This window comes from Antechinus flavipes, chromosome 1, assembly GCF_016432865.1.
Source record: "Antechinus flavipes isolate AdamAnt ecotype Samford, QLD, Australia chromosome 1, AdamAnt_v2, whole genome shotgun sequence".
NCBI classification, from domain to species: domain Eukaryota; kingdom Metazoa; phylum Chordata; class Mammalia; order Dasyuromorphia; family Dasyuridae; genus Antechinus; species Antechinus flavipes.
In genome coordinates this window covers 706,697,535-706,717,546 of record NC_067398.1, presented here as the reverse complement: position 1 = coordinate 706,717,546, position 20,012 = coordinate 706,697,535, and the positions used below count along the sequence as shown (strand labels likewise).

The following is a 20,012-nucleotide window of genomic DNA, read 5'->3' as shown; positions in this document are numbered from 1 at the left end:
GGCTCCATCCCCGCCCCTCATGCTGGGATTATTCTGACAGCTCCCTGACACCCCAAAGTACTGCTCTGGTCCTCCCCACCCTCCAAATGCCCACCCCAGATCTCGGGGCACAAGTGGAACAGCTGCCTAGTGGTGGGCTCTGCCTCAGTTGCTTCAAGTGTAAAACACAATGGCGGCATCTGGCCCCGGGACTAGAGATATTCATAAAGCGCTTTGCTTTGGGTGATCACTCTTCCCTCCATGCCCTGTGGGGTGCCCACAGTCCCCAGGCAAGGGCAGGTGGCTGCCGAGGGAGGGAAAGATGAAGAGATGGAGGAGATGGAGGCCTCCCCTGGGAGCAGCCCCGGGACCCTGAGGGGGTGGCCCAGGGGGGCCCCTCTTGCCTCTAAGGGGAGTTTTTATTTCTCATGGGGTGTGCTTCAGGAGTAGGGAAAGGGGCAGGGGGAGGCAGAGGAAGGGAGCTGGGACTCTGAAAGTAAAATTTGGATTTGTTTTAAAGCTGGAGCTGGTGACATGTTTATTATATCATCTGCTTCTAATTTAAGACACAAGCCCCACTCCCTCCATAATCATTAGTCACATGATTTCCCCCTCCCCAGGGTCCGTCCTTCCCTTCAGTCTGTGTTGCCCAAAGGCCAGCGGCCGGACGTCCAAATGGACAGATCCTCCTCGAGCTTCGTCTCCGTCTCCCCCACGCCTCCCTAGGGGGTCGGGGGGATCCCTGCGAGCTCCTCGGGGCCCAGAGCTCAGGCACAAGGTGAGGGCAAGAGTAAGGCGTCCATGTCCAGCCCCTCCGTGTCACTGCGGGACGCAGTATTTCTTGCTGAAGGCACCGGGAGCCTGTTCAGAGCCCCCCACCCACCCCGGGGGCTCCCAGCACCCACATGCTTCCCTGAGGAGACCGAGCACGCCCAGCCAGGGTGGGATGGGGCCGGGGGATGGGCCAAGTCCACCAAGGGCCCTTTCTCTTCCCCAGAGGGCCGGCCCCGGCCCAGATGCAGAAGCCGGCTGCCAGGCAGCCTGGTTCTGGAGGAAGCGCCACCCCCAGAGGCCTCCTGGTGAGAGCCCCCAGCCCGAGGCGATGGCTCAGCTCCGGTAGCTCTTCAGCAGGTGCCCGGCGATCACCAGCCGCTGGATCTCGCTGGTGCCCTCGTAGATCTCCGTGATCCGAGCATCGCGATAATGGCGCTCGGCGGGCATCTCGGTCACGTAGCCCATCCCGCCCAGGATCTGAATGGCCTGGAAGAGAAGACGAGGAGCCTTCGTGGCCTCCGAGGACCCGGGCCTTCAGCAGGTCCCGCGCCTCCCGGCAAGCTCACTCACCTGGTGGGCGATCCTCGTGGCGGACTCGGACGCCGCCAGCTTGGCCATCGCAGCCTCCTGCCGGGAAGAGACGAGCCCGCGCTGGCTGGCAGCCGACTTTCCCCCCAGCCCCGGAGTCTGTACCTCCCCCGGACCCTGGTCTGAGTCTGCCAGCCCGCCCCCGCCCCCCCGCCCTTCCCGAGCCCTGGGCATGGGATCCCGGGCCTCTCCCTCCCTCCGCATGGGCACCTTGCTGTAGGGCTTCCGGTTGTCCTTGAGCATGGCAGCCCGCCAGGTCAGCAGCCGGGCGCTCTCCAGGGCCAGGGCCATGTCCGCCAACTTGAACTGAAACACGCAGAGGCCGAGGCTCGTGGCCCCCTCGTCCCACTCCCCACCGCACTCCTGGGCAGGGGCCAGACGTCCACAGTCCCGGGTCCCTCCCTCACTCCCAGGCCTCTGCCCCTTACCTGGATGTTCTGTAGCTTGGTGAGAGGGGAGCCGAAGGCCATGCGCTTCTCAGCGTAGTCCACGGCACAGTCCAAGGAGGCCTGGGCAATGCCCAGGGCCTGGGCGGCGATGCCGATCCGGCCCATGTCCAGGGTTTGCTGTCAGGATGGCCTGGGACTCAGTCCGACAGGTCTGCCCCTCTCCGACATCTCCCCAGGACCAGCCAGAGCCCCCTCCCGAGCCCCTCCCCGAGCTCCCTCCCCGAGCTCACCATGGCAATCTTGAAGCCCATGCCCATCTCGCCCAGCACGTTCTCCTTGGGAATGCGACAGTCCTCAAAGATGAGGTTGGCAGTGGAGGAGGCGCGGATGCCCATCTTATCTTCCTTCTTCCCCAGAGAGAGCCCGGGCGTGGGCATGGGGACCAGGAAGGCCGTGATGCCCTAGGAGCCCGCAGGAGGTCAGCACTGCCCCCAGCATGAGTGCCCGCCCCCCTCCCCCAGGGCCCAAGCCCAGGGCACCCCCTGCCGGGCCCCCCGGGGGGCATGGCCACCCACTGTCCTCACCCTGTGTTTCAAGGCCTTGTCCGCGGTGGCGAAGACCACGGCCGCGGAGGCTTCCCAGGCGTTGGTGATCCAGGCCTTGGTGCCGTTCAGCACCCACGAATCCCCCTCCAGTCGGGCAGTGGTAGAGGCGGCCCCGGCGTCACTGCCGTTCCCTGAGCCACAGAGAGGTTCGGGGCTAGACGGACAAAGCCCCGGCCCCGCAGGGCGGCCCCCAGGCTCTGACAGACACACAGTTGGGGGGGGGGGGTCCGGCCGGAGGCAGCCACCAAGCCGTGTCCCCTCAGAGCCCCCCGGCCCCCTCAGAGCGCGGCCCCCTCTTTCCCCCGATGTTTATGGCTTCTTGGGAATCCCTGGCCGGGCCTTTCCTCCCTGCTCTGGGGCTGCGCATATGGGGTGACAGGGGGGTCTCCGGCCCCAACCCAGTACCTGGTTCACTGAGAGCAAAGCAGCCAATTTTGTCACCGCTGGTAAAGGGCGAGATCCAGCGCTGCTTCTGCTCTTGGGACCCAAACTTAAGGATTGGCCCCAGATAGAGAGACTGCGGAGGGAGGAGAGGGCGTGAGCCCGCGGCCTCTGACCTCCCCCCACCCTCCCAGGGGCCGCAGGGCGCCCACTCACGTTGTTGACGCTCATGATGACGCCCGTGGAGGCGCAGCCGCGGCTGATCTCCTCCAAAGCCACCGCATAGGCCAGGTAGTCAAGGCCCGCGCCATTGAACTCCTCGGGCACGTCCATAGCCAGCAGCCCCAGGGCGCCCATCTTCTTCACCTGATCCCAAGGAGTCACAGAAAGGCAGAATGAGAAGGGGCTCGAGGCTTGCCAGGCCTGGCCCGAACCCGAGCACAAGCCCGCTCCGAGCTGGCCGAGGGCCAAGATGGCCCCATCTCGGGGTGAGAAGGCGGCTTCCAGGGCCTGCACCCCTGACCAAGACAGTGTCCAGCAAGGGGAGCCCAGGCCCTCAACTGCCAGGTCTGCCCTCAGCGATCCCGCAGGGCCGGGCCCACCTTCCCCCGCCACGATCCCGCAGGGCCGGGCCCACCTTCCCCCGCCACGATCCCGCAGGGCCGGGCCCACCTTCCCCCGCCACGATCCCGCAGGGCCGGGCCCACCTTCCCCGGCCACGATCCCGCAGGGCCGGGCCCACCTTCCCCCGCCACGATCCCGCAGGGCCGGGCCCACCTTCCCCAGCCACGATCCTTTGCTGCCCTCCTCTGGACAGGCAGCTCACCAGCTCCCTCCCCACTGAAGCCTTCGGCTGCTCTGAGGCTGGCCCCATCCCACCGGCCTCCCAACTCCGGCTGGATGAAACCCCTGAACCGTTCCCTTGTGCCGTCTCCTGAAGCCTCCCCTTCCTCAGTCGCTTCACATTTCGCCTCCTCAGTCTCACTGGCCTTTGTCCAACTCTCTGCCCCTTGGGGGACTAGTTGGGCCCCAGCTGGTGAGCTGTGTGTCACATGATCCTCTGTTCCCGGAGCCGGGCACAGAACCTGAGCCTCCCACTGGAGACCTTCGAGGCTGACTCAGAGCCAGTCACGACCAAGACCTGGGTCCGGTCGCTGAGCCACTTCAGCACGGCTCCACGGCTCGACCACCGGCCACCCTGCCCTCCCCGTCTGCCGCCTGCTCGGCGACCCCGCTCTCCTCGGCTGAAGGAGGCCACGCGGTAGCCAGAACGGCCCGTGCCCATCAGATTGTGCAGGGCAGTTGGCAAGAAGCCCAGGGGCAAAGAGCCGCTGGCTGCCCCCTTCCCAGTCAGGCAGAGAAGAGCAGCCCCACAAAGACTGGTCACCTTCCTTGCCTCCGATCCCTCTAACAGCCGCCTTCCGACCACTGTGCTCTGCAGCCCCTTGTCATTCGCCCTCGTCGTCTCCCCAAACTGGGCTTTGGGCTCCTTGAGAGCAGGGGCTGCTCCATTTTCTGCTTCTCACAGTGCAAGGCAAAGCCACCCAACCAGCCACCAACTAAACCTTGTCAAAGAAGTAAATGCGTGAGGACTCATCCCTCACGCAGCCACACCTGCTCTCTGGATCCTGCTTCCCCTTCATGAATTCCACTAACTGACCCTTCAGTAACATGTCCCTAGAGGGACACGCTGCACAGAGACCGAAGACCAGTTTACCATTCCCAGGACTTACAGACGCCGTGCTCTTCTCATCCCGGGAAACCATGGCCCTGTCTGCCCTTCCTGACTCTGCCATCCGTGTCCCAGGAGCCACGCATTTGGCCCATCTCTTTTCATCACAAACTATGGAAGAGGCCTGTCATTTCCATACAACAATAAGCTCCTTCCCTACTGGTGAGAAGCACCAGGGCAAAGTTCTCCTGGGTTCCACCACATTTTTAAAAATGGTGTTACAGTAGTGTAGTATAAGATAGCATAACATAGCACAGTATTAGTGTAGTGTAGCTCAGGAGAGTGTTAGTGAACTATTAGTAACAGCTTAGCACAGTATATAGTATAACTCAGCACCGTAGTAGTATAACATAGCACAGGAGAGTGTTAGTAAACTATTAGTAACAGCTCAGCACAGTATATAGTATAACTCAGCACCGTAGTGGTATAACATAGCACAGGAGAGTGTTAGTAAACTATTAGTAACAGCTCAGCACAGTATGTAGTATAACTCAGCACCGTAGTGGTATAACATAGCACAGGAGAGTGTTAGTAAACTATTAGTAACAGCTCAGCACAATATGTAGTATAACTCAGCACCGTAGTGGTATAACATAGCACAGGAGAGTGTTAGTAAACTATTAGTAACAGCTCAGCACAGTATGTAGTATAACTCAGCACCGTAGTGGTATAACATAGCACAGGAGAGTGTTAGTAAACTATTAGTAACAGCTCAGCACAGTATGTAGTATAACTCAGCACCGTAGTGGTATAACATAGCACAGGAGAGTGTTAGTAAACTATTAGTAACAGCTCAGCACAGTATGTAGTATAACTCAGCACCGTAGTGGTATAACATAGCACAGGAGAGTGTTAGTAAACTATTAGTAACAGCTCAGCACAGTATGTAGTATAACTCAGCACCGTAGTGGTATAACATAGCACAGGAGAGTGTTAGTAAACTATTAGTAACAGCTCAGCACAGTATGTAGTATAACTCAGCACCGTAGTGGTATAACATAGCACAGGAGAGTGTTAGTAAACTATTAATAACAGCTCAGCACAGTATGTAGTATAACTCAGCACCGTAGTGGTATAACATAGCACAGGAGAGTGTTAGTAAACTATTAGTAACAGCTCAGCACAGTATGTAGTATAACTCAACACCGTAGTGGTATAACATAGCACAGGAGAGTATTAGTAAACTATTAGTAACAGCTTAGCACAGTATGTAGTATAACTCAGCACCGTAGTGGTATAACATAGCACAGAAGAGTGTTAGTAAAGTATCAGTAACAGCTCAGCACAGTATATAGTATAACTCAGCACCATAGTAGTATAACATAGCACAGGAGAGTGTTAGTAAAGTATTAGTAATAGCTTAGCACAGTATATAGTATAACTCAGCACTGTAGTGGTATAACATAGCACCAGATAGTATTATTATATTAATATTATCATAGAGTAGTACATAGTATAACTCAGCACCATAGTAGTGTAACATAGAACAGAATAATATTAGTAGAGTATTAGTAACAGCTTAGCACAGTATATAGTATAACTCAGCACCGTAGTAGTATAACATAGCACCAGATAGTATTAGTGTTAGCACAGCATAACATAGTACATAGTATAATACAACTACTTTAAGACAGTACCCAGCATCTGCTCTGGACCCAGACAGCCCTGAGGCCTGTTTCCCTCACCAAACCCCCATTTTCTCAGGCCTCTGCTCCAGCCCTCTGCTCGTTTCCTGAATTCATCTACTTCACCAAGGGCTGGCCGGTGGTATGCTCTGAAGCTTCCCCCTGTGCTTCACACATAATGTAGTTTCTTAACAAACCATGCTCCTCTGCCCCCACACCCTATTCATGGGTTCTCTCTTCTCCCAATCACAGTGCTACCTATGAAGAAAAATCTGTTTCCTTGAGTTAGAATTTCTGACTTGATGTTGTAACCCATCCTTTCGTGACAATATTGAAATTAGTTAATCTTTAAATATTTGGTAGAATTGCCTTGCCCATCCATCCGGTTCTGCGGCTTTTTCTTATGAAGTTTATTTATGGCCTAATCAAATTCTTTTTCCAAAATAGGTTTATTTAGATATTCTATTTCCTCATCTGTTAATCAGGGCAATTTATATTTTTTAAGTATTTTTCCATTTCTCTTGGAATTGTTAAAATTTATTGGCATATAATTGGGCAAAATAACTCCTAAAATCGTTTTAATATCATCTTCCTTACTAGTGTTTTCACCCTTTTTATTTTTGATACTATTGATTTGGTTTTCTTCTCTCTTTTTTTAAAAATAATATTAACCAATGGTTTATCTATTTTATTGGGGTTTTCCTCTCCATAAAACTTAGTTTTATTTAGTTTTCTAACATTCAGTTTTATTAACCTCTTTTAATTTTCAGGATTTCCAATTTGACATTTAATTGGGATTTTTAATTTGTTCTTTTTCTAAAATTTTTTTTAATTGCATACCCAATTCATTGATTGGCTTTTTCTCTATTTTATTGATGTAAACATCTAAAATATATACTTTCCTTTGAATATTGCTTTTGCTATGTTCTTTAAGTATTTCTGCTTATTTATTTTAATGAAATCTATTTTACTTTAACTTTGTCTGAAATCATGATTTTACTATGCCTGCTTTTTTTACATCAGCTGAAGAATAATAAGTTCCACCCTGGACTTTTAGTTTTACTCTGTGTTATGTCTCTTATTTTCAAATGTGTCTTGTAAACAGCATTCCTAGGTCCTGGTCTTTGATCCATTCTGCTTTTCATTTCCATTTCATGGATGAGTTCATCCCACTGAACAGTTATAACTACTAGTTATATATTTGCTTCCATCCTATTTCTCCTTCTCTTTCTCTATCTTTTTTACCCTATCCCTCCTCAGAAGTCTAGTTTACTTCTAACCACTGCCTTCCCAATCTACATACTCTTTTTTTGTTATTGTTGTTGTTGTTAATTGTTTTTTATTTTATTTTTCCAAATACATGTAAAGATAATTTTCAACATTCATTTTGTAAGACTTTGTGTTCCAAATTTTTTCCTTCTCTCGCCTCAAGGCAGCAAGTAATCTGATATAGATTAAATGTGCAATTATTTTAAACATATTTCATATTTGTCATGTTATGCAAGAAAAATCAGAACAAAGGGTAAAAAAAACTATAAAAAAGCAAAAACGTGAAAAAATACTATGCTGTAATCCATATTCAGTCAGAGTTCTCTCTCTGGGTGAAGATGGCATCTTTCATCCCTAGGTTATCACTTCATTGTTGAAAAGAACCCTGTCCATCAGAATTGATCCTCCTATAATCTTGCTATTGCATATATAATTGTTTTCTTGGTTCTGCTCACTTCACAAAGCATCAGTTCCTATAAGTCTCTCCAGGCCTTTCTGAAATCATCCTCCTGATCATTTCTTATAGAATAGTAATATTCCATAATATTCATATACCACAATTTATTAAGCCATTCTTCAGTTGATGGGCATCCATTCAGTTTCCAGGTTCTTGCCACCATGAAAATGGCTATCACAAACATTTTTGCACATGTAGGTCCCTTTCCCTCCTTTAAGAGCTCTTTGGAATATAAACCCAGTAGAAACACTGCTGGGTCAAAGGGCATGCACAGTTTGATAGCCCTTTGGGCATAGTTCCAAATTGCTCTCCAGAATGGTTGGATCACTTCCAAATCCATGAATAACGCATTAGTGTCCCAATTTTTCCACATCCTCTGGAACACTTATCAGAATTGCAGCCACAACGGAGCATGGATCCTCCTCACAATTCCAGGGCAGAAAAGAGTGCCAGAGCACAGGCCAGGAGAAGATTAAACACACGTCTTAGATTATACCCCTTTGGGAGAACTGAAAACTTACAGGACCCTAGAAGCATCTCTGAAAACAGCTACACAAAGTCGTGGAAGCTTGGGACAGTGTACAGCAGAGCCCTACTTTAAGAAAGTTAAAAGTTGAGTAATAAACTGGGAAGGAGAGGGGGACAAGCAAATAACAGAGAAAAATTCTGACCTTAGAAAGTTACTCTGGTGACAAGGAAGATCAAAACAAGTGCTCAGAAGAAAACAAAGACAAAGATCCTACCTCAGAAGCCTCCAAAAAAAAAGTATGAATTGACCTCAGGCCATAGAAAAAGTCAAAAGAGGAATTTTGAAAATCAAGTAAGATAGGTACAGGAAAAATTGGGAAGAGAAATGAGAGGTAGATTTCTGCTTTGCCGGATCATTTATTTTTACACAAGAACTTAAGCAGTGTAATCACCTCTAGTGCTGGGGTGGGAGGGCTGGTGCCTCTGCCCTCTGATGCTCCTTGAGTTTTTCCCTGTGACCTGGAACCCCAAAGCCAGAATTCCTCCCTGTAAGTGCCTGAAGGCTCCCCTGCCCACTGCTTCTGCAATCCCCAGGGCTGTGCCCGCGCCAGCATCTCAGCAGCACTGGCTCTGGGATTCCTCCTCAGTAGAGGTTCCCTCAGACTTCCTGGAGTCAAAGCCAACTCCTCAGAAGTAAAAGTTCCTATAGGTGAAGTAGGAAGCCAGCTAGTCAATTAACCTAGCTTAAGTGAGAGAAGAACACCGGGTTCAGCACAAGTCTATTTGTTTTTCAGCTGTCTACACTTGTCTTTGCAACTTTGTTCATTTATGGGTGAAATCTGGAGAGCTCAACCATCTTCCCACAATACTCCCATGTAAATTAAAGGGTTTTGGTTTGTTTGTTTGTTTTGCTGAGGCACATGGGGTTAAGTGACTTGCCTAGGGTCACACAGTCAGGAAGTGTTAAGTATCTGAGACCACATTTGAACTCAGGTCCTTCTGACTTCAGGATTTATCAAAAAATGTGGAAATATGTAAAAGAACTGCAAATATTTAACCCATATTGGATTATTTGCTGTCTAGGGAAAGAAGAGGGGAGCAAGGAGGGAATAAAATTTAGAACACAAAATTTTGCAAGGGTGAATGTCGAAAACTATCTTTGCATGTATTTTGAAAATAAAAAGCTATTATAATAAAATGAATGAAAATAAAAAGTGAAAAGCAGAAAACAAAAGAAAATCTACAAAGGAAGCAAAGATGGACAGTTCTGAATACAGTATCTTCTATTATTAGATATGCTTTCTTGAAATGGAAGCTTATTGTTATATATTTTGAATCTTCCATTATGTTCTGCTGTACAAATGACAATTTTTTTCTTTTCCTTTCTTTTTCAATATTTTTTCTATTTTGAATTTGATTTTCAAATAAAAAAATATTTTAAGAGGAAAAAAAAAAAAGATCATCAAGTCCTATAAGATCCCAGAGATGACCACTATCATGAGGACATCTGGTCAAGGCCATTAATAGATACCAATTCAGGGCTAGCCCATATACCTATGGGACCAGGGGAAAATCCTATTCTAACATGTAACTAATTCATCAGTGAGAAAAAGAGGAACCAGAAAGAAATCTAAATTTGGGGAAAGTCAAGAAGTTCTCCAGAGAAAAAGAACAAAATTCAAATGATCACAAAAATGTAGTGTGTGTAGATGTGTATTATCAAAAAAAAAAAAAAAAAAACTCAAAGAGAAAAAGAAAATCCAGGAGGAGAGAATGAACAGCAGGCAGCTGATAGGTTAAGAAGGATGAAGACTGAGGAAAGATGAAAGTTGGCAAATAAGAAATATAGAGAACAGTTTCATCGCACTTTGTACTTCTATAATTACCAAATCATGATGGTTAGCAGAATATAATAGGCATTCTCTAGAACACTGTATTGTGATGTACCCATATATGATTATTTGCATCTCTGGTAGACACTTTTTTCTAAAAGCTTTGAGAGTGAAAAGTAGAAGAGATACAGGGTGACAATTTATAGGGTAAGTGAAAGAACATAAGAGACCTGCACATGTGTGTGGATATATGAGAATGATTCAGGAGAGGAACAGATGGAAGGAGAAAGGGAGGAAAAGAAAAGGAAAGTGAGAGGTCAAGAAAGAAAGGGGGGGAGAGAAAAAAAGAGAGATACACAGAGAGAAAGAGGCAAAGAAAATGGATTGTTGGTTTATGGGATAAGTCTAGAAGGAAACAGAATGGGATGGGGTGACGAGGATAGCCAGAGAAAAATAATAATACCTAAAATTTCTATAGTGCTTTAAAATTTGCTAAGTTCTTCACTTTTTATTAGCCATTTTTTGCTCTGAGATGGAAGGAGAAAATGGCCAGAGAAATTAAAATCTTTTGAGGTTGGGAGAAGGGAAGTTAAAGGAGTTCATGTGAGAAGATCAATCTTCACAGTAAAATCAGAATCAAGACACTCAGCTAAGTACAGAGGCAGGTTTGAGTGTTTGATGATAGCCTGAGGACAAATACTTAAAACTGCTGTGATATGTGAAAGGAAGTCGTTAAAAATGAATTAATAGCTAAGAAATTTTAAAAGGAATGGGATAAACAATTTTCCAGCCTGTGACAACTTGACAAGTTGTCAGGAAAAGTCTGCTGCCCAAGGGTAATAGTGGAGCTCAGTCTAGAGCAGGCAACACCCCCGAAAGACTATAGCAAGTGACAAAACAAGCCTCAGTCAATTGAATCAGCAGCAGCAGCAGCTTCCAGAGCTCTCATTTCACAGACTTAAAGGGATGAGAAGAAGATTATGGAGCTCTCCTTGCTAAGAGTGATCGCAGGACTGTGTGGGTGGCCAGGAATGGATCCAGGTTTTCCCATCTCTAGTACACCAGAGCTTATTGCTACAGGGGAGTGAAAGATCTGGTCACAATTCCAAAGTGGAAAAGAACTTGCGATTGCTAAGATCAGAAGAGTAAACACATTGTCTCCTTACTCATGCTGCCTTAGAAGTACCGAAAACTCCCCAGCATCAGCTCTAAAAAGAGCTCTGAAAATCTGAAACTTGGAACAGTGTTCTCTCTACCCCAGGAGCAGAGTCCAATCTTCACATTAGGTTAAAAATCAAGAAGCAGGCTGAGAAAATGGGCAAGTAAATAAACAATAAAAAGAATCTGGGCACAGAAAGTGACTATGGTGACAGGGAATAAACATAAATTCAAAAGAACAATTTTGCCCTACATGACGGTAGACTCCAAAAGACATCAATTACTGCCTTTGTATTGTGATCTAACTTTTCCAAAAGCTGTCAACATAATTTTGGGGGGGAGGACTCATCCGGGGCAAGTGTTCACAAGGTAGTCAGAAAAAGCGGTACAAGGATATTCTCAAGGTTTCTCTTAAAAACTTTAGAGTCAATTGTATGACAAGGGAGACACTGGCACAGAACCACACAGCATGGCGCGCCCTCACCAAAGAAAGGGCCATGCTCTGTGAGCAAAGCAGAAGTGAATTAGCCCAAAAGAAACTCAAGACATGCAAAATTAGAGAAGCCATCAGAATGTTCATAGGGACTATGTGTGTCCAAGCTGCGGCAGAGAACATTCCAGCAGCCAACAACAATTACTCTTTGGCCCTGCCCAGATCAATTTTTATGTTAAAGTTGCTAAAAATTAATACATTTCACAGAGAAATTTAGATTTTAGAGGGGAAAAGCAAGGGTTATTTCTGATTAAACCAAATTTAGGTATTCCCAAAATACACTTATAATGTTGAATTTAAATTCACAAAGTAAACATTTCAAAAGTTTTCCAAATTTTTCCAGTTGCATATCACCTATCTCCCAATCTGGGCAGAATTTAACTACAATGGGACTATACAGAAATACAGTGCTTTGAGCCTGAGTCTCTAACAGCTACCCAAAAACCTCAGGTGTTTATGATGAGGGAACTTGAGCGGGTCCCCAAAATCCAGTTAAACAGTGCTGAACAGCTAACTCGTCAAACTTGTTTAAGATCTGTTCTCACTTAATCATTGCAATCATCATCCAAGAATTACTCCTTTTCAGTTGTCCTCCTTTTTGATATATAACATAATAAAAGCCAATATATATTAAGTATCTAGAATATACAAAGCTGCAGAGTTAAGTTAGGAGAATCAAATAGCTTCTATAAGACTCCCAGCTCCCCTGCCTGTAAGGAACTTCCAGTATTGAACAGATTACTGTTTGGAATCAAAATTGATAGCTTATTTCACAAACCAACTACTACAGTTTTTGATTTTTCACTTTGTGTCTGGACACCTTGCTCTTACATTACAGACATTCTACCAATTCAAATATTAAGAAAGCCTACCCTGCATCTTTATGAAAGATAGTTTCTTAGTTTTCCAGAATTTCTTATCGTTTTACCTGGCAAGTTTTTAAGCTTAGATCTTCTACTTGACATATAACAAAAGTATGAAGTTTGGGGCTAAGGAAAAGAGAAGAGAGAATAATAACAGAGAATATGGAAAAGGAAGTGAACTGTGTCCTAGATTAACAAACTAGGTAGAGAAACAGCAGAGGTGATAGCAAGAAAAGAGCTAGTTGAAGAACAGTCAAAAAGCTTATGATGGTGGCTGTAGTTTTCTTTTTGATATCCTTGGAACTGCCAGTCAAATGCCCGGGGCTCCAATTATTTAGTTCATTTTCCCACAGAGGCACACCTGCCTGATTCTATATGAGAGGACTCCTTATTCAGAGACAATAAATTCACCTACTTTCTTACTGAAATAGCTTTGGAGAGAGGGAGGATAAAGAGTAAAAGGAAAACGACAAAGGTTTTGTGGAAAAACTGGGACACTAATACGGTATATGTGGAGTTGTGAAGGGCTCAAGTCAATCTGGAGAACAAATTGGAATGACACCCAAAAGGCCATAAAATTATGCTTACTCTATGACTAAGCAATACCATTACTAGGTCTGTGTCCCAAAAAGATCAAAGAAAAGGGCCTATGTGTACATCATAGCAGCTCTTTTTGGTGGTGGCAAAGAATTGGAAATCGAGGGGAAACTCATCAATTAGGGAATGGTCAAACTGTGCTATGAGAAATGATGAGCAGGATGGTTTCACAAAAACCTGGTGAGTTAGTTTGAAACATAAGTAGTATTTATTTTTCCCTAATTAATTTCCAATTTCCAATTCTGTAATGGGCTGAGGCTGGATTTGAACTCTGGTCCTCCTGACTTCAGGGGTGGTGCTCTACCCACTGAGCCATCTCCTCCCCTTCCTTTTTCACTCCCCTGCCTTCACCCACCAGAATCGTCATTTCCTATACAACACATCAGGACTTGCACAAAGAGTAGGCGGGGGCCATTCTTTCTCCAAGCTTATATATTAATAGAGTATGGTCCAATTACTATTTAGCCTCATGTGCTTGGGACCTCAGTGCATCAACTCAAGCCTCAGCCCATTACACAATTCCAATTTCCCAATTCCAATCCAAATTTCCAATTTTCCAATTACCAATTCCAATTTTTTTCCAAATTCCAATTTTTTCCATGTAAAGATCCCCAACATTCATTTCTTCTGAAATTTTGAGGTACACATTTCACGCCCTCTCTTTCCCTCTCTCCGCCCCCCATCTCAAAATGGCAAGCAATCAGACATAAGTTATGAAGAAGTTTGTAGTATGAAGTGTGAAGAAGCAGGTTGTAGGAAAGTGGTTCAAAAATGTGAAAATTCACAAAAGGCATTATCATAGTCAAAAGACACCTTTACTGATGTGAAAGTCTCACAGCTAAATCACAAAGGATTAAGCAATGGCTGTGAGTGAAGGAGGCTTTTTAAAGATCAGAGGATGAAGGAAAATAAAGGCAGGATCTAAGGAGTTAGGGAGGAGTTAGGAAGGGTCCTAATTGAGAAGAAACTCACATGTGCATTATGTCTACAGGAGCAACTGTATAATAGGACAGGAGTATGCCTTAGATACGCTAACAAGACAATCCTAGGAATTTGGTCTCCTTTTGTGTGCAATATGGTTGACAATGGAGACAGGATGGGCTTGTTTAGAGTTCAACATCAGATTATACATGTGCACTCATGTAAAACATATTTCCACATTAATTGAATTATAAAAGAAGAAAAAGAACAAAAAAGAAAAATCAAAGTGAAAATCGTATGCTTCAATCTGAATTCAGACTTCTTTTTCTAGAGATAGATAGCATTTTTTGGAATCTTCTTGGATCATGTATTGCTGAGAAGAGCTAAGTCAATCATAGTTGGTCCTCGTTACAATGTTCTCCTGGGACTGCTTACTTCACTGAGCATTAGTTCATGTAAGTCTTTCCAGAAAACCTAGGAAATTGAACTGATACAAAGTGAAACAAGTAGAACCAGGAAGACATTGTTCACAAAAAAAGTAATATTGTATCTGATTTTTCTTGTGCAACATGACAACTGTGCAAATATGTATAGAAGAATTGCACATGTTTAATATATATTGGATTGCTTGCTGTCTAGGGGGAAAGGAGGGAGAAAAAATTTGGAACACAAAGTTTTACAAGGGTGAATGTTGAAAACTTTTTCATATATTTTGAAATAAAAAGCTATTATTTAAAAAATTTTTTAAAAGCAATATTGTAAGCATGATCAACTGTGAACAATTTAACTGCTCTAGTAAATTCAGTAATGCAAGATAATTCTAAAGGAGTCATGATGCTACTGACCTCCAGAGAAAGAAGTGATGAATTCTGAATATACATTGAAGCACACTTTTAAAACTTTATTTCTATTGATTTATTTTGTTTGTGTTTTCTTTTGCAATATGGCCAATATGAAAAATGTTTTGCATGACTTCATATGTATAACTGATATCAAATTGCTTACCTTCTCATGAAAAGGGGACAGAGATTTAACATTCATTAAGTGAATGTTAAAAATTGTCCTACATGTAATTGGAAAATATTTAATGAAATAAATAAAATATATCAAAAAAAAAAAAAAAAGGAGTAATTATGGTGAATCCCATCTAGGATTCTATCTAAAATCAACCTCAGATTACAATGCAAGCCAGTTAACTACTACAAAAAGTACACCCCAAATTGTAACTTGACTTTCTGTCTGTCCCTCTCTCACACTCCTCTCATACTACTAGCTCTGGGTCTACAAAGTTTACTCAGCTCTCAGAAAGACAACAATGAAATCGCTTTTACTGAAACTAAATGATTATCTATTTACCTAGTATGTACAAGCAAAGCCTAGAGGGAGACACAAAGATGAAAAGTTAAAGAAAAGATAAAAAGTTTACATTCTAGTAGAAGACATAACATGGTATACAAAACTATTTGTGTGACCATTTAACCCCTATTGCCTCAGCAAAAAAAAAAAACAAACAAAAAAAACCCACAAAACTATGCTGTGGGAAGTACAAGAATGTTTGCTTTGGAATTACCTTGAAAATCATTTATTTTCTGCCCATCTGATTAAAGGTGAAATGAGTTTGGAGAAAGAGTAAGCGCAGTGTTGGATCTTCTCTAATCGGATAGTGTGATTTCATCTGTACAGAGAACTCTCTCTCCCAGGTCAGGCCAGCCCTTCTCTGGCCGGAGTTCCGAGAGATCAAGAGGCTTGTCCAGGGTCTCAAAGCCATTTTAAACATCGGAGTCGGGACCTGAACCCAGCTCTCCATGACTCTGAGGCTGACTCTCCCTGTGCTAGTAGCTAGTTGGACTGGCCGGCTTCCACCTAAGGGTTCCCTCTCTGGGGCTCTTAGAAGACGCCCCTTCAGGTACAGGCTGCCTTCCAGCCCTGGGATTTTGTGAGACCTCCAGAAGGGAGGAGAGCAGAGGAACTGAGACACTACCTGTACATGGGTCACCTCTGAGAGAAGGAGAGTCGATCCTATTTCCCCAACGTCTGTGTTTCCGCAGCCTTTGTCCAGGCCGTCCAGGCCCTCGCTTACAAAAGTGGGGAGTGGAAGCTAGGCACTTACCTGAGCACCAGGAAAGCAGTGCTCCTTATCCAGCTGTCCAGCAATAGGGGCCAGCTCCTTCTCGGCAAAGTCTTGGCAGGTTTGGCGAAGCATCTGGTGGGTCTCAGGCAGCTCTGCAGACTGATAGACGGTGTGCAGCCGTCTCCAGCCCCGGGAACAGAAAGCTGACCAGGAGAGATGCCAGGGTCACAGGAGTAGAGACAGAGATGTGGCAGGGGCCCCAGGGGATACCCGTCCCATTCCCTTTTTTATAGATAGCAACAGAGACCCCAGAGAGGTATAGGGGCTAGATCTGAAGAGATGGCCTCTAACTCTAAAATCTCTCCAATATATCACACAATGAAGGCAAAAAACTTCCAAGGCTCTGTCTTGGGCTCTTGGTGACCTCATCCCTTCCTTTAAAATTCTCAATTCTGGTCTCTTTGTATCCTCTACAATAATAAATAAATTAAGAAGCTTATTTCCACAAAAGTTATTTTCTAATCCCATCCCACCCACTATCCCAGCTCTGACCTTCCTTATTTCCCACCCTTATCCAGATTTTGGACTTCTCTGGACTTTCTAACCTGCCTCCATGCTAGGCACATTCATCCTTCCCCCACCCCCAAAACTAATCCTCAGGAAATCTCATTATCTACAAAATTAACTCTACCTGGTCTTCATAGCACATCATTCTGCACCTTTAATTGGACCTCTGGCTGGAGGGTAGGGCCATGGGATCAGTAAGATCTCCCCAATTCCCACCAGCCCACTGGATTCTCTGCTCTGCCCCCACTCCTTCTCTGTCCCACCCTCAGCCGAGCTTCCTTTGCTCCCAGTCTTTCCCTCCCATCCTATAAGGAGGGGAGGAGAGCTGTCTTTATTTTTATTTAGATCCTCAATACTTAGCACAGAGTAAGATTTAAATGACTGTTTTATTGACTGGCTGATAAATGCAAACTGTCCCATTTCAACTGGCCTTTAAATCATGTTTCCATAGTTCCCATCATTTAAAATCTATCAGTCTTTTCTACACAATCATGTTCATTTGTCCCTCGAGACTGGTTTGTTTTTAAACAAAACCCTACAGAAATGTGTGTCTATATGTGTGAAAAATAAGAAATCCCTAAGAGATAAGTGACTTTTCCAAACTTAACTTTTTGGGGAACCAAAGCTGGATGCAGTGCACTTTTCAACATTTTAAGTAAGCATTTTTATAGGAAGAGTTCTGATTAACTTTGGTTTCTAATTCAAAGCATGGAGCTATCCAAAATTAGGAAATAGAAGAAATAATAAGTTATGGCTTGCATAAGCCTAGTGACCTTTTTAGATTGTGCACTTAGCAAATGTTACATTGAATTCAGAAATTTTAATTGAATTCCATTTATGTCCTGAGCCTAGAATCAAGAAGTCCTGAATTCAAATTCATCCTCGGACATTTATTACCTCAGGTTCGGTCAGTTGACCTGTTACCTCTGTTCCTTTCACTGTAAAATGGAGATAATACCACCCATCTGGAAAAGGTTGTAATACCATAAAGATAGTTATTCTCTTTCCTTCCTTCTCTACTCCTCTCTAATCAGATCTGATTTGGGATTTTTGAAGTAGTATAATGATAATTGATATGAAGATGTTCGGCTTCATATAACCAATAACTGATATGATGAAGATATTCAGCTTCATATAACCAATAACTGACATGAAGATGTTCAGCTTCATGTAACCCACTAGGCTTTTAAGAGTCCTGTTTGGATTCTACCAGGCAGTAAAACTTCCCAGAGTTATATTCTGGGATAAAACATTAAAATAGATTTTATGTATAATATGTAATATTTAAATAATATATATAATACATATGCTATTTTTGATTTGTCATTTTGAACTTTCTGAAATTTGCTTTATTATGTTAATTAGAGTCATAATGATGTGGTGATTGGCAGAATGTTTATTGCTCTGAAGAAGAAAAACAGATTTTTTTTTTGGAGGGGGGGGGAACTAGTTTGTTTTTCCTTTTGGATCTGGAGTCAAAGGATCTGAATGAATTCCTATTTCCCTGTAACTTAACTCTGGCTCCCATACTGACTTCAATTAAAATCTGCCCGGAACAGTATTTTTATCCATTAGATGGTTTCTAAAGACGGTTTATGTGGGTTCTACTTGGACCGCTTAGGGCCGGCGCTGACTGCATCCTCAGGTGGTTCCACCCCGCTCCACCCCGGGACTTTCTCCCCCTCCTCAATGCCCCAGAACGGACTTAAGGCGGGGACCTCGCATCTCCCAGGTCCGGGAGTGCCCCAGCTCCATCTGTGGAGCCCCAGGCCCTAAGGCGAAGTCCTGCGCAGGAGCCGCCCTTAGAAGTTTTACTGCAGGGGCTGCGACTGCACCAGCCCTGAAGTCGGGAGGTTCAAACCTGGCCTCAGACACTTAACACTTCCTGGCTGTGTGGCCCTGGGCAAGTCACTTGACCCCAACTGCCTCAGGGGAAAAAAGAAAAAGGAAGAAAAAAGTTTTACTGCCCCGATCTCCAAGGGGTCTGGGGCCCTTTCCAGGGTGGAAGTGATGGAGCTGATGTTGTCTAAGTAGTCTGGAGATTTGTGGGGGGAATAGGGGGGGTCTGGGTAGAAAGAAGGGAAGAAAAATATTGAGGGGGAAGGTCTCTGTCTGGAGCGCCTAAAAGGGGCTCTCTCCTGGGGGGAGGCGTGAGAAAGGGTTTCTCCTGGGGGGCGGTCACGAGGAGTCTCGGAGAGGGGGTCGCTGAGGCCCTGGGGCAGATGGAGCCCTCCCCACCCCCACCCCCGGGCACCAAGGCTGAGGTGGCAGAAGGACCCCCACAGAAGAAAAGGGCGGGGGCCCATCGCGGGGCGGGGGCGCTGTCCCTGAGTGTGCCCCCGGTCGTGCTGGGGGTAGAGGACAAGAGGAAGCCGGGCCGAAGTGGGGCAAAGGTCATGCCCAAGGGAGCCCCGAGCCGCCCCCGCCCGGACACGCCCTGGCCCGCGCTCACCTCGGCTCACCCGGCCGCAGCTCCGGACCAACAGGGAGACCGCCATGACCGTCTGTCAGTCCGTCTGTCCGTCAGTCTGTCAGAAGCGCCCAACTGCGCTCTCCTCGGTGACGGCGACGACCTCCAGGCCCCGCCCCCAGAGAAACGCCGGGAGGCAGCGCGCCGGGCCCTTCTTGGAGTAGAGCAGGGGGAGAACCAGACCCCGCCCCCACGCGCCCGACAGAAGAGACTCCGCCCCCTAGAGGCTGGGAAGGGCGACCAAGAGTCCGGACGTGCCCCCACAAGCCAGACTCCACCCCCGTAGCGGAGGGAGGTGTTCTCTTTGGGGGCGGGGTCGCACCGGCGCTCTTCGCGCCAATTTCTCCCCCCTCCACCCCTCCACCCGGCCCTCTCCAGGAGAAGAACCTCGGGAGAGGATGATCCATTGAGGCCCCCAGGCCACGCTAACTGCCCTAAGTCACTCGGCGTTTTCCTGTTAGTGAAACGACCATCCACAGATGAGCATTTATCCCGGCTTTGAGATTTGCAAAACATTTTGCATATATTAAATTTGCATATAAAAATGAATATATAAATTAATATTTGCATAGATTACCACCTCACCCCCTCCCAGGTGCAGCTTCCCGCCTTAACCAGTTTGGGGACTCGAAGCAAGTCACTTAATCTGTTTCTTCTATAAAATGGAAGTGGACAACAGCCTTTACCTTCCAAGATTGCGGTAAGATATGTGTAAAGCGCGTAGCACAATCCCTGGGCACATGGTAGCTCTTAACAAATACTTGGCGAGTTTG

General features: G+C 45.9%; 1 protein-coding gene across 1 annotated transcript; it reads right to left on the bottom strand.

Moving 5' to 3' along the window:
* Positions 1-487: 487 nt before the first annotated feature.
* On the bottom strand, positions 488-19,401 carry ACADS (acyl-CoA dehydrogenase short chain). The gene is made up of 10 exons (XM_051972952.1): positions 19,222-19,401; positions 16,242-16,405; positions 2,933-3,082; positions 2,741-2,852; positions 2,315-2,466; positions 2,021-2,191; positions 1,770-1,907; positions 1,552-1,647; positions 1,324-1,380; positions 488-1,239 (listed from the first exon to the last, which is right to left on the bottom strand). The coding sequence occupies exons 1-10, from the start codon at positions 19,265-19,267 to the stop codon at positions 1,087-1,089; spliced, it is 1,239 nt and encodes a 412-aa protein (XP_051828912.1). The 5' UTR covers positions 19,268-19,401; the 3' UTR covers positions 488-1,086.
* Positions 19,402-20,012: the final 611 nt, after the last annotated feature.